Source organism: Metopolophium dirhodum, chromosome 1, assembly GCF_019925205.1.
Source record: "Metopolophium dirhodum isolate CAU chromosome 1, ASM1992520v1, whole genome shotgun sequence".
In the NCBI taxonomy this organism is placed as follows: Eukaryota; Metazoa; Arthropoda; class Insecta; order Hemiptera; family Aphididae; genus Metopolophium; species Metopolophium dirhodum.
In genome coordinates this window covers 73,678,592-73,691,644 of record NC_083560.1, presented here as the reverse complement: position 1 = coordinate 73,691,644, position 13,053 = coordinate 73,678,592, and the positions used below count along the sequence as shown (strand labels likewise).

Sequence of the window (13,053 nt, the reverse complement as noted above, 5' to 3'; positions counted from 1 at the left end):
GGGGTACTCATTTTTAAAAACAAAAGTGTTTATATCACTCAAGAAACACATTAAGCAGTACAAGACATTTCAAGAATTAAAATATATGGTTTTAGGTATGTTTAAAAATCCTAAAAAATCAGATATGGCCACCCCCGCTTTATAGGTACAAGTGGTACAAATGGTGATAAGGTTATTTTAAAATTAAAAAAATACATAACTATACGAAAAACTACAAATAAATAACAGAATTAATACCAAACGCTTATTATTTATAGAAGATTAAGCAATCAAATTATGTAATATCATATAACTCGTTTAGAACTGTTGACTTAATTAAATTTACTCGAAGAAGCAGCATACCTGGCCATGCTCGATATAAGTTTTAATGAATGGAACGAGATTTGAACCATTTATTTTAATTGATTGATGAAAATACAATCGGGTTGTAACATGTCATTAACAGCAGTAGTCGAGATTAGAATTGTTCACGGCTTGGCGTTGATATAGAAATTGTTCACGAGAAGTGCATTCAATCAAACAATGAGTCGTCCGAGGAACAAATACGGGTATTACATCACATTACCTAACTCGAGAAAAACACGAATTTCTCGAGTCTCTTTCTTCGAGCATATTCGATTTGAAAATATATATTGTGCAACTTATATTCAATTTTCTATACTACTATTTATACCTATAGCCAATATAGGCTATAGTTTATACAGACCGACAGCCGTCGATTGAACTAGATTTCGATGCTACACAAAGCTTTTTGCTGGAACGTCAGGAAACGTGTTCACGGATCAATTATGAAAAACAATAAGAACATTGCTGTAAAATGATTGAATACCATAATATCCTTCGTTTTAGTTAAAAAATATAAAACAGATAATTATGCCTATACCAATACCTTATAAAAGATACTTTTTAAAAGTATTCAATTACAGATTAAGATACTTATTGTGAAAAACGTATTTAAATACACGACAAAAAAGTATTTGAGTACAAATAAAAATACTTTTGTAACGATTGTCGTCATCGACATCGTACATTACTCCCCACGTTGAGCACGGCTAATATTAGCTAATATAAAAGCTTAGTGTTAGGAATGGCAAATATGGTCGAGTAATATATATTATGCTGATTAGGGCTTAGCACGCGTCGTGGTAATTACCGACCGGGACTCCTGGCAGTCGATAGTTAATAGTCGATGGTTGATAGTTGATAGTTGATAGTGGCAGACGGAAGTTGTTGATGGTTGACCGAAACCTGTGGAGGATCCGCGGACGACTGGCTCAACCCACAGTGGACATCAGCACCAACGACACCATGGACCGATCGGTAACCCTCGTTTGTATTATAAGTAATACATATTGTTTAATATATTATAAGTAATACATATTGTTTAATATATTATAAGATTGTAATAATGTGGTATTAATAATAATACCTAATAAATATATATAATATATATGTTCATTTTATATAGCATTATTTGGCTGCACTTTAATATAGGTACTCAATTGTTTTCTTTGACGAAGTATTTCAGTATTTGACTATCGATTGAGTATAAATCACAGTAAAAGAATAGATTATTGTGTATATTCTCAATTTTTGTTTTTATTTTACGTGATCAAAATTAAAATAGAAAATATATAAACTTAAAAGAATTATTCAAGTGTTTTAAAATTAGTATATGATTTTAAATACAAATACCTACCTACTTTGAGAAAGTGTTTAAAATACTTTGTTGAAGTACTTTTTTCATAAGTATTTAAAATACGTATTTGAGTACTTAATTTTTTGCTCAAATGCCTTACATCACCGTCTATACGGATATTATGCAGAGTACTCGTATGCGTATACTTAACTGTAACACTCTATATCAGTGATTCTTAACCAGTGTGTCGTGTATTATCGTGATGTGTGTCGCCAAAAAAAAATGTAGAAATATATTAATTATATGCGACATTATTATGGCGGAATGATGCTACGGTAAAAACCACAGATAAAAACAAACAATAATTTATTGTAAACATAGTCCTATTCTCGATTTATATAATATAGGTTTATAATTATTGTTACTTTTTCAAAAACCCATTAATTGCTTTAAGTTAAACGTGTCGACATTTTTATGGATCTATATTAGGGTGTTTGCGCAAAAAAAGGTTGAGAAGCACTACTCTAAATACACTGACTATACAGACATTCGGTAAGTTCATTTGAAAATTGGATTCGTTCACATTCACACACTCAATGCGTAAAGAACAAAATCGTCTGTGTTCACATTTTTTGATAAACAAACGCGTTAATGTTCTAAAAAAAAATTAACACGTTCATTTTATTTATTATTCTACAAATCTTTGAATACAATTTTGAAGGTGTATAAAAGTTTTTTTTGATTAATATGTAGCACATAAAATTAAAATTAAATTCTTTTACCTAAATCCCATTTAATCACTGAGGTAACTGATTTATTCAAATCAAAACCAAATTATGATTTAAAATATAAAAAGTTCTGATACTCACAGACATTTTTAATTAGAAATGTGAGTTGGCCTCCCAGAATGTTTTATCAACATTTCAAAAACATCTTAAAAATTGTATAAAAATGTATTAATTAGTCGATAGATGTAAATAAAAGGTCGATATTACAACATGATAAGTAATAATAATATTAAAAAGAAATTTCATTCGAATAACCCGCAAATTATTCAACTACCTTTAAAATGTTAATTTCGTTCACGTTCTTTTCGATATAACTATACTATATAGTGAGTGACGTTCACGAACCCTTCAAAAAATATGAACGTAATATTATTTCCAAACACAGCACACCACATCTCCACGTGTTTGTCCCCGTTGATGACTATTTATTATAACAAAGGTTTTTTTTTGAAGAGCTACATCGTTTATAAAAAATGTAAATATATTTTTATTTTGTTAGACCTCTAATTGGAATATAAAAAAATCAGTTTTTTTTTGTTTCAATAATAATATACTTAAGACGGCAGGACTTTGTACTTTTAAGGTCGTACCTATGAATTATTAATTTCCATCAAGCATTCAAATAGGTATAGTTTTATATTTACACATAAGTTCCAAAGTAATTAACGATGAGAATAATTTATTTTTATTTATTATTCTACGGACGAATATGTGTGTGTGTGTGTGTGTGCACAGAATGAGTCAAGTTCATCCTGAGATGGACTATAGCTAAAGTTGGATTGTGATTTATGACGGTACCTAAAGCAGAATGTCATAATATTTGTTGATATTTTGCGTTGACATTCCTAAAACGTTTTAAATTTTTTAAACTGATTATAAGTTATAATTATAATAATATATAACTATAATGAGCTCGCGCCAATACTAAATTTCAAGTATCCACTAAAATATTTATCTTTTCATTAGAATAGCAATTTTTCGCATTCGATCACACTAGGTATCTTATCCACAAACGTTTTCATAAGCATTTCGTGCGTACCTATCTTTTTTTTTAGGATATTTACGAGATAGGTACTTCTATAATTTTTATGGTAAAACTCATAAAATTTTTTATATTTATGATTTAAAATAGCAATAAAATATCCATTTTTGTTTGATAATCGATAAGAAATCAATATTACTTACCTTTGAGTTTGTGAGGTTTCGTTTTGTGAGAAGGCCTTAACATTGCATTGGTAGAGTTAACATTACACCTTTTCATTACCTTTTTCTCTAACTGGTATTCTGGCGGAGCTTACAAAACGAATACTCGGCTGCGATTAATCTGTTACTGTATTTTCAATATTATTCTCGAATTAATTGTACTCTTACATTATAATATGTAATATATATCACACATTCAATTTGTGTCTTCACGTAAGAGTATTAATTATGGTCCTGAAAAACGTTTGATATTTAAATTTTTCTTTTTTGTCATATATTAAATAGGTACATAGGGGTTTTTATGTATCTAAATTATTATTTATAATCCAAATTATTTTCCTGGAAAGGGTTGTAAAGGAATTTCTGATTTCTGTTGACTTTCAAGAACGTACATTATTTATTCAATTATATGACGTACCTATAGAGAGTTGTATATAAAACATTCATACAATAATTATTGCCGAATTGTTCGAAATATATAGTTTATTGTGCAATTAATAAATACAATTTTACACGCTTTAAATATAATATGCTAACAAGTGTACAAATTCAGTAATCTTTTGTATTGTTATATATATTATATTATATATATTTAAAAAAAAAGAGGAAAATAATTAAACTTGTAATAATTAGGCTATATCACAGATAAGTCGTTATAAAATATAAAAAAAAAATAATAAAACACTGAAATTATAATTAAAATAAGCGAACTATATGTCATATTATTATATATAATACTCAATATAATATATTATATAATTTGTTCAAATCGTCAGTGATACTCAGCGTTAATTTACTAAAATTGTCTACGTATAACCTAAATGTTCGTTTAAAAATAAATGTTTATACCTTATAAACTAAACGTTTACATTGTAAAATTATTTTATGTGTGTACATATATTATAATATATTATCTAAACATAAAAATAAATAATAATATAATATAATATAAACGCGACACTGACGACCGTACGACGTTCTTTTCGATCGAAAGCACTTATTAGGTAAAATGTATTCGTAAGCATTAAATAATCACGATTCGTGTGGTTCCTACACCTGAATATGGTATCCGATGAGGTCCATCTCTTGGCAAAGCTGACACATTATTATTATATTATTCTCACCTACCGAGCCCGAAAGCGATCGCCAATTACGACTTATATATTGTGTTTTAAATTTGAATGCACCCAATGGTATTGCGCGATCCTCTCCGGTCAAGTACGCCGTATACCCGTAGGTGGAATTTGGGGTGCAGGGCACCGGAGACATTGCCCATCCCCCGGCCCAATCGGATTTAAGTTAGACGTTTTATTTCCGGTCTAGGGTCAGTGAATTTCTAGCACCACCCGCGTAGATATCTCCTTCCCCAGACTAAAAGAAAAGGGTTTATGTTAATAATGCATTATACTTACAGTACCTATCCCGAGTCCCGCCAAAACTTAAATCCCGAGTGCACCTAAAGCTGTGTACGAGTAAAAGAAATATACAATTAAAAATTAAGTGCATGTGTGATTCGACAAAAAAAAAATAAAGAGTCATGTTTAAAGAAATCCAAAAAAAATGTCGTAGCCGTGTGTGGCAGGTCCTGCAGGGATGATAAAAACTTGCGTACCTACTTTAAAGAATATTATTATATGTTTATATGTTGCTTATACATTTGGGTCTTCGACTACAGGGACGCGTCTCAGGATTTAGCGGTTCGAGACACACACCTGTTGCACATGATATTATACAGCGAGACGTCCGCGAGGATGAGAGCAACACAATTTTATACGCGGAGAGACCGAAAATAACAATAGAAAACGATGGACAAATGTCGACGTTTATAAGACTATCATACACCGCGAAACCTATACCAAATAAAACAAATAATACAATGATTTATAAATCAAATGGTCAAATCCTGATTCGACCGCGGTAGTGCAAAAGTCGATAAAATCATATCTCAATTTAGGTAGATAAATATTATTATAATAATAATATCATGTAATACCTCTGGAGGTACCCCGTAACGTGTTACAACGAAATTCTATAAAATTCAGTGTACTCGAAACTCGGGGGTCGGGGGTTTCTTGCCTATATATAATACGGGATCGACGATTTGTTAGCAACGAGGTAAATATTTAATAATCTTGGGAGATATGCGTATGTAGTAATATAATATACTATAAAGTGGATACCAGTATTGCTTTATTGGTTTCTGTAATACAAGATTAAATGCAATAATATTCGCACAACAGTATCGATTTAAACCACCTCCGTTCAACGTGACTCGTGAGTCGTTTACAATATAGTTATTTACAAAAAAAAAAACCACACTAGCTTACCTAAACTATTTGATGTACGCGTAGTATATGTATTTCGATAGCCACTCTATTTATATACATATTATTATATACATATAATCGAAACGACGTAAACCGTGTCGATAGGCGAAAAATCAGAAAAAATAGACGTCACATCAAAACCGTCTTTATTATATTACTATTATTATATATTTTACACCTATATTATAATATTATTACATTATTAGGTATAAGTATACATCTATACCTATATATTTTGTATTTTTTGTTCAATCGACTATATTATTATTATATTGTACATCTCGAACACCATAAACTATTATTATACGATACACTAATACATATATACAAACATATATTATTATAATCACACCGATCGTTGAACCGACCGAAATGAATTAAAAACACATCAAATAATATTATAATAATTGATTTAAATTAACTACTTATTGGATACACGAGTTTTACGCGTAATAATATCATACAAATAATCACGATTAATGCACGTTAAAAATCTTTGTACAACACACACGCAACTACGAAAACAATATAATTAAAAAAATGTAAAGAGGAATAAATAGCCTAAAGACATAAACAGATGTGCGATGCGGGTGGGCGGGCACGCGGTCGACCTGTCGTGAGAGGGTGGTGTCCCCCGAAAATATTTCTCCCGATTTCGGTGTAATATTAATATAATATTTTATTGTAACGAGCCAAAAACTATTTGGGGCTCCACCGTCGTTGAAAAATCTAATAAAATCGAGCACAGTCGGGGCTGACTAGGTGATGCGATCTGCGTATACATTTACAGGGGAATTGCTGTATAGAGGTCCCCTGCAGCACGACTGATTTAAAAAAAACCACGCATAGCAAAACGCTATATTGATTGCGCGTTTGCAAAAACGATATTTTTGAGTATATATGCCTGAGTATACCCCTATTTTACCCCACCACACCCCACAAACAGTACACGGTCGTCGTGTATTCGAGAGTATAGTCGTAGTCGCACGAGACCCATTTTTATGCGACGTACATCGGAAAAAACTCGTCACGGAGAATTCTCTCAAATATACTTACAAGTCAACCATATACGACTAAGTAAGCCCTCCGCCCCTGCAAATGATAATGGTTGAAAAGAGTGGTATGCTCCCCCCCTCCGACAGTGCCCACGGTCTGTTACGCACGTCAAAAAACAAACAAATTATACCGACACATTAGAAACGGCCTTTCGTCCGTCGAACTATATAATATTCCTGCCCGTGCAAACGCACCACGCGGTGATATTATTATCAGTTTGTTATACCTACAATTATAATTATTATACTACCGTTAAGCTTATAATACAGAGTGATTCAAAAAACTCCGTCCGATTTGGGAAAATTCGTACCTTTTTTATTATTTAAAAACGAACATACCTCTACTGCAGCAGGAATGATAGGTGAAGCGAAAAATCTTTTCAAAACGATCAAGTCTAGCTTACTCCATAGAGCGTTACAATTAATAATGTTCTATACGACCCGGCTAACGTGACAGGTACGCGAGGTATTTTCTTTCTTTTTTTCCATCTGCGTCCATCATCTCGACTCTATTTATCGACACATTATAATTTAAACTTTTGAATCACCCTGTATATTACGTGTGGCTTGTTGTACATGCGTAACACCTGCACCGTCCGGCCTACGCCCTGTCCTTGTCGTACTTGGTCAACTGCAACGGTTGCGCAGCCGCCGCCACCGCCGCAGCCGCAGCCGCTTTGGCCGCGCCCTGTTCGAGGGCCCGGTGGTGAAGGGCGGTGAAGGCGGCCATTTCGCGCCACGAAGCGATCGTGGACAGCACGCTATTGTGGTGCTGAATGCTGTTATTGTTGTTGTTGCTGTGGTGGTTGTTGTTGTTGTTGTTGTTGTGGAGGTGTTGGTGATGGTGGTGCGGGTGGTGGTGATTGTTGTTCGGGTTGTCGATCGCTCGTTTCTGGTCGGCCGGGTGCATGACGTGACCGAAGTACGGCGGTCGGTCGGCACCGAATCGTGGACGGGAAGGGTGATTGTTATGATGATGATGATTGTGATGAAGATGGTGTGGTGCCGGTGACGTCAGGGAGACCGCCGCCGATGTCTTTCCGTCGTCGTCGTCATCGTCAATGTCGCCATCGCCGCCGCCTCCACTGCCGTCGTTGTTGTTGTTGTCGTTATTTCTGTTGTTGTTGTACGAAGACGAATTATTGGAACCGTCTCCGTCGTCCATCGGCTCGTCAATGACGCCAACGCCGCTGACACCGACGCTGCCAACGGCACCACCTTCGTCGTCTTCATCGTCCGTTGTCACGTTTATCTCTTCGGACGATTCGGATGCGGCGTAACTCTGCTGGACGAGCTGTCGGTGCAAGTGTTGTTGTGGCATCAACGATCGGAACGCGCTGTTCTCGCCGCCACCCAGGCACCTGGTCACCGCGGCCGGACAGGGTGGACCGCCGACGCCGTCTGGTCCACCGACCAGGCCACCGATCGCACCCGCGACGGGCGACACGACCGGCGGCGTGGGCGTACCCGCCGCCGAACCGCTGCTGCCGCCCGACACGGTCGACGCGGCCGCCACGCCCGACCGACGCGATTTGTTCATGCGCTGGTGCCGCCGCCACTTGGCCCTTCGGTTCGAGAACCATACCTGCGAAATACATTGTTATGAATGCACCGTTATAATACATAATTATTATACATTACATATTATAATGCATATATTATTATAATATTAAATATTTAAAAAATAATAAGTAGGTAAGGTATTTATTGCCTTATTGGGAATAATAGACTTTGAATAGGTATTGTTCATCTTTTGCTTCTACTGATGATTAGTCAGTCTATTTTTTTTTTATTTTATCGAAACCATTGTACGTTAAGTTATTACTCGAGTTACAAAATAGTGCACCATGCCACAAAATGCCATATTATATGACTCAAATTGTAAATTATGCTCTAAAATGATTCGTGTTTTTTTCACATTTTCATGAAAAATTTTTTGTTCTAACTTACATAGTCAACGACCGGTAAAATTATGCAAGTTCACAGATGCACAAATACACAAATCCGACCACCAATTATAATATACGCGAGAAGTACAACGATGACGTTATATAATCTAACCTTTATTCGTATCTTCGTGGTGGGTGATGGTCGAAGGGGAGCGGGTCAACGAAGGGGTCTTATGATGTTTTTTTAATTCTCCAGGAATATAAATTTGTAATGGCTGGTACTAGTACAATGGGTTATGTGACGGTTACATATAGGCTATAGATTATAATATTATATGTATATTATGTCTTCAAAATTATTGTTAAAACCAGGAAAACGGATTGTCTATATAGGCATTGCAATTATCACTACTGTACTTTCGAATAAAAAAAAAAAATTTTAAACGAAATATGTTTATCTGCAGACTGCAATACCAGCTAGTAACCAGGTAGTGCGCTATTCAACAATCTAAAAAATAATCTGTTTTAGTAAAAAAGTTAAATACTATAGAATCCACTAAATGTTTTTTTTAAAACCTAGAGGCTAATCACGACTGCCGGATTGTTAAAATTAAAATAAAAACAATCACGCAATATATGCAGTCAGTATATTGTATATATGCGCTTTAAACCTAAAATATGCAAAAATATGCTAAATACTATTTCGCACACGCGTTGAAGGAGTTATGCGAAATAAATTTCGACTGAACTCAGTTGTTGGAGCCGAGTTCATATAATATGATGAAATAACAAGAAAAAAACTCGCAAATGTATTAATAGTTCACGACCTTGCGGTTATGACGTATCTCGCACATCGTGCAGTACCTATATATACATATAGGTGTACAGTTTGAATTATGTGGAAATTATATACATAGTTATAAATTATAATTCGGTATTCCGCAGTATATACATGGTGATTCGCCAAGTATGCACTAAAAAAAGGGGTGAATAGAATATACTTAGTGAATCACCCTATATATGCGCATACCCACTTCTGTATATCCGTTTATTTATATGGAAAAGTGGGTATAGGTACAGTATAACAATTATTGTGAGTCGACTTACTTGGACTCTGGCTTCGGACAAACTGGTCTTGGCAGCCAGCCGTTCGCGAGTGCTCACACAAGGGTAGTGGCTCTTGTCGAACTCCTTTTCCAGTTCGTCGAGTTGGTCCGGGCTGAACGTGGTCCGGTTACGCCTGAACTTTGGTTGCTCGGAACCACTGCCACTGCCCACACTTTCCATGTCGTCTTTGCAACCGTCAACGCCTCCGGATCCGTCACCTATATACAGAAGAATGGAAACGATCATTAATAATAATATAACTAAAGGGTACCTGGTACATAATAATTAATAATATATGTTATATTATATACTAGCTGACATGGAAATGCTTTGCTCTTGCCTGGGTTTCGTGATTATTCAACTCCTTTTGGGTGCAACGCCTTTTTAAGTGTAATGATATTAAATTATATTTTAAATTTAAATTTATAGCCATCCCGACCGCCGTTGTCCGTGAGATTCACTTGTGATTGAGGGGTGGAAATCCAAAACGTACTATTACCAAAATTAACAAAATCGAGTTAGGTACCGATTCTTATGGAGAAAATATCGGTACATCGATTGACGTCGTCAGAATATATCATAATTACTATTTTCTGGTCAAATTTACGATTCAAAATGACTGGTTAATCCAAAACGAAGCTTTTCCATTCATAAAAATGATATTTAGAAAATCAAAATAATGGATTACGGTGGTCGAGTCCGGAGTAGAAATTTTGCCCAGGACTGTCATAATTTTTTATATCGACGTGATGCCCACCTCAAATTCTCGTCGGCGCTTTTTATGTCGCCTATGCGCTTTTAGACCAAGTGCGTATATTATATAGAGTTAGTATACAACAGGTACTTCTATAATACTTGCAGGTATAATTTGCGCTAATAAGAGTCACGTTCGTATTACGTAATAATTATGGGCTGACTCGAATGTCGACATACAATATTATGTACACACGGCAGGAAGTGCAATTTGATTAGTCGTATTATTATCGTTATCGTTTTGCACTGCAGCACGAACCGCCGCGTGTTCCGGGATGGATGCAACGGCCAGCGTGTTTCGCGCAAAAGAGTTTTGGAGTAAAAACAAAAGGGGAGAACGAAAGAGAAAAAAAAAACGAGAAACACGCCTTTCGTGTCATTTAAAAGCATACACCTATGTATTATATAGGTATAGGTGGTAGCCGGTAGGTACATAATTTAATGATAATATTTGCAGTATTATAATTATCGTTATTATATATTAAATTAAATATTATAATGATACTACGTACCCTTGCTGCACAACGTTTCCTTTTATTTTATTCGTATAATAATATAATATAATTGAAATTGCACGGCACCTACCTACATTAGGCACTTATATAAAACCTACCTACGTACACTGCTCAGCGGCCATGCCATTATTACTCAGGTATATACATATGTATTATCGCTATTTTATATTATGCTCACACGTGATATTTACAGCACGCACGTTAATGCGGCGTCCTGGACGTGTTTATATTATATACGTGTAATTTTAACGCGCAGACGCTAACCTACTTAATATATAATTTATAATTTATATATATTATATATTATTATAATCGGCCGACGACCGGGTGTGCGCGCGCGTAATTGGAAACGCTAATTCTGCAAATCGTCACCAGAGGTAAACGTTATACTGCAGAGATAATATAGTAATAATATTAAATATTATATAGACCGAATTTTTTTTAAGTACCGACAGCGTTATAATAATAACATAATATAATATTATAATTAGGGTTCTAAATTTGAAATATTTCACTTGAAATTTTTCAATAGAAAATTTCACTGTTCTTGAAATATTTCAATGAAATTATGAAAAATATTTTTTCTTCTTTTAAACGTGTTTGGTTATAGATGATTAGAAACAATAAATTGATTACATACTTAGAATTAAATAAAAACATATTATTTTTGTTGATTTATTATTTCATATTTGTTATTTGTATATTCTATATTTTATAGTACTGAAAAATATTCTTGGCATTATTTTGAGAATAAAAACATTTTTTTGCATGAGTTTTAAAATATTGTTGTCCAAAAGATAATAGTTTGAAATAAAGTTGAAGTCAATTCCAACAGTGAATGAAATAATAGTGTATTTTCAGTAATTATAAAGTGTACAAAAGTCGTATAATATGTGTGTATATGTGGCTGAGTGATGTGAAGGTGCTCTGGGCTCATTATTTAATACTTAGAACATATAGTTTGTTATTACTGTTATAGATTTGTTAAACAACTTATAAATTATATGTAAATATGTTACATATTTTCTTTGTTTCATACAATAAGCCAAGTTTTAAAAATATTCATTTAGAAGTTGACGACTATAAACTTTTAGGTATAATAAACATTTTATTTTTCATCAAAATGAAATATTTTATGAAAAATTCATGAAATATTTCAAGAAAATTAATTTCATGAAATTTTAAAACCCTAATTATAATATTATTATTGTTGTTACACAATATTATTATCATAACTACCTACAGGCTACAGACTGACGTATATAATAGATTATATAGGTAGGTGCAACAGGTTGGTGCGGCGTGAGAACCGATCGGCGCTACTATTGTACCTACACGATTTATACGCAGCGAGTACGTATGTAATATAGTATATTGAATGAGCGAGCCCGTTTATCGATATTATAATCCGCGGTATCGATTAAATATGTACACTTAAATATTATATATTATTATATATAATGCAAATCGTGCGTGTGTGTGCACATTTGCATAATATTATTATAATCAGTCGCAGTCTCGTTTTGTTGGAAAATCAGGAAGATTCGTAGTATCAATAGGCATCGCAGGCCCGTACAATTATAGACAAAACATACAAAACATAGAGCCGTCCCTCGGCCCCCCAAAGTTTTTTAGTATCTAGTATATTATAGTATCTTAATTTAACATATAATATATTATTGTTGTTTAAAAATGGTTTTGAAACGATTGTTTTTTAATTATCAAACATAATGTTTACGAATGGAAATCGCATAGAACTGATATAAATCTGACCCAT

At 33.9% G+C, this 13,053-nt stretch overlaps 1 protein-coding gene across 2 annotated transcripts in view; it reads right to left on the bottom strand.

Moving 5' to 3' along the window:
- Positions 1-4,242: 4,242 nt before the first annotated feature.
- The window catches only part of LOC132936141 (uncharacterized), a 71,727-nt gene continuing 62,916 nt past the window's right edge, over positions 4,243-13,053 (bottom strand). For both annotated transcript variants that reach the window (XM_061002830.1, XM_061002831.1), the window contains 2 exons: positions 10,009-10,226; positions 4,243-8,597 (listed from right to left, as the gene is read on the bottom strand). In XM_061002830.1, coding sequence (XP_060858813.1) covers positions 7,614-8,597; positions 10,009-10,226 — 1,202 coding nt within the window. In that variant the 3' untranslated portion in view covers positions 4,243-7,613. The remainder of the gene's footprint in view (positions 8,598-10,008; positions 10,227-13,053) is intronic.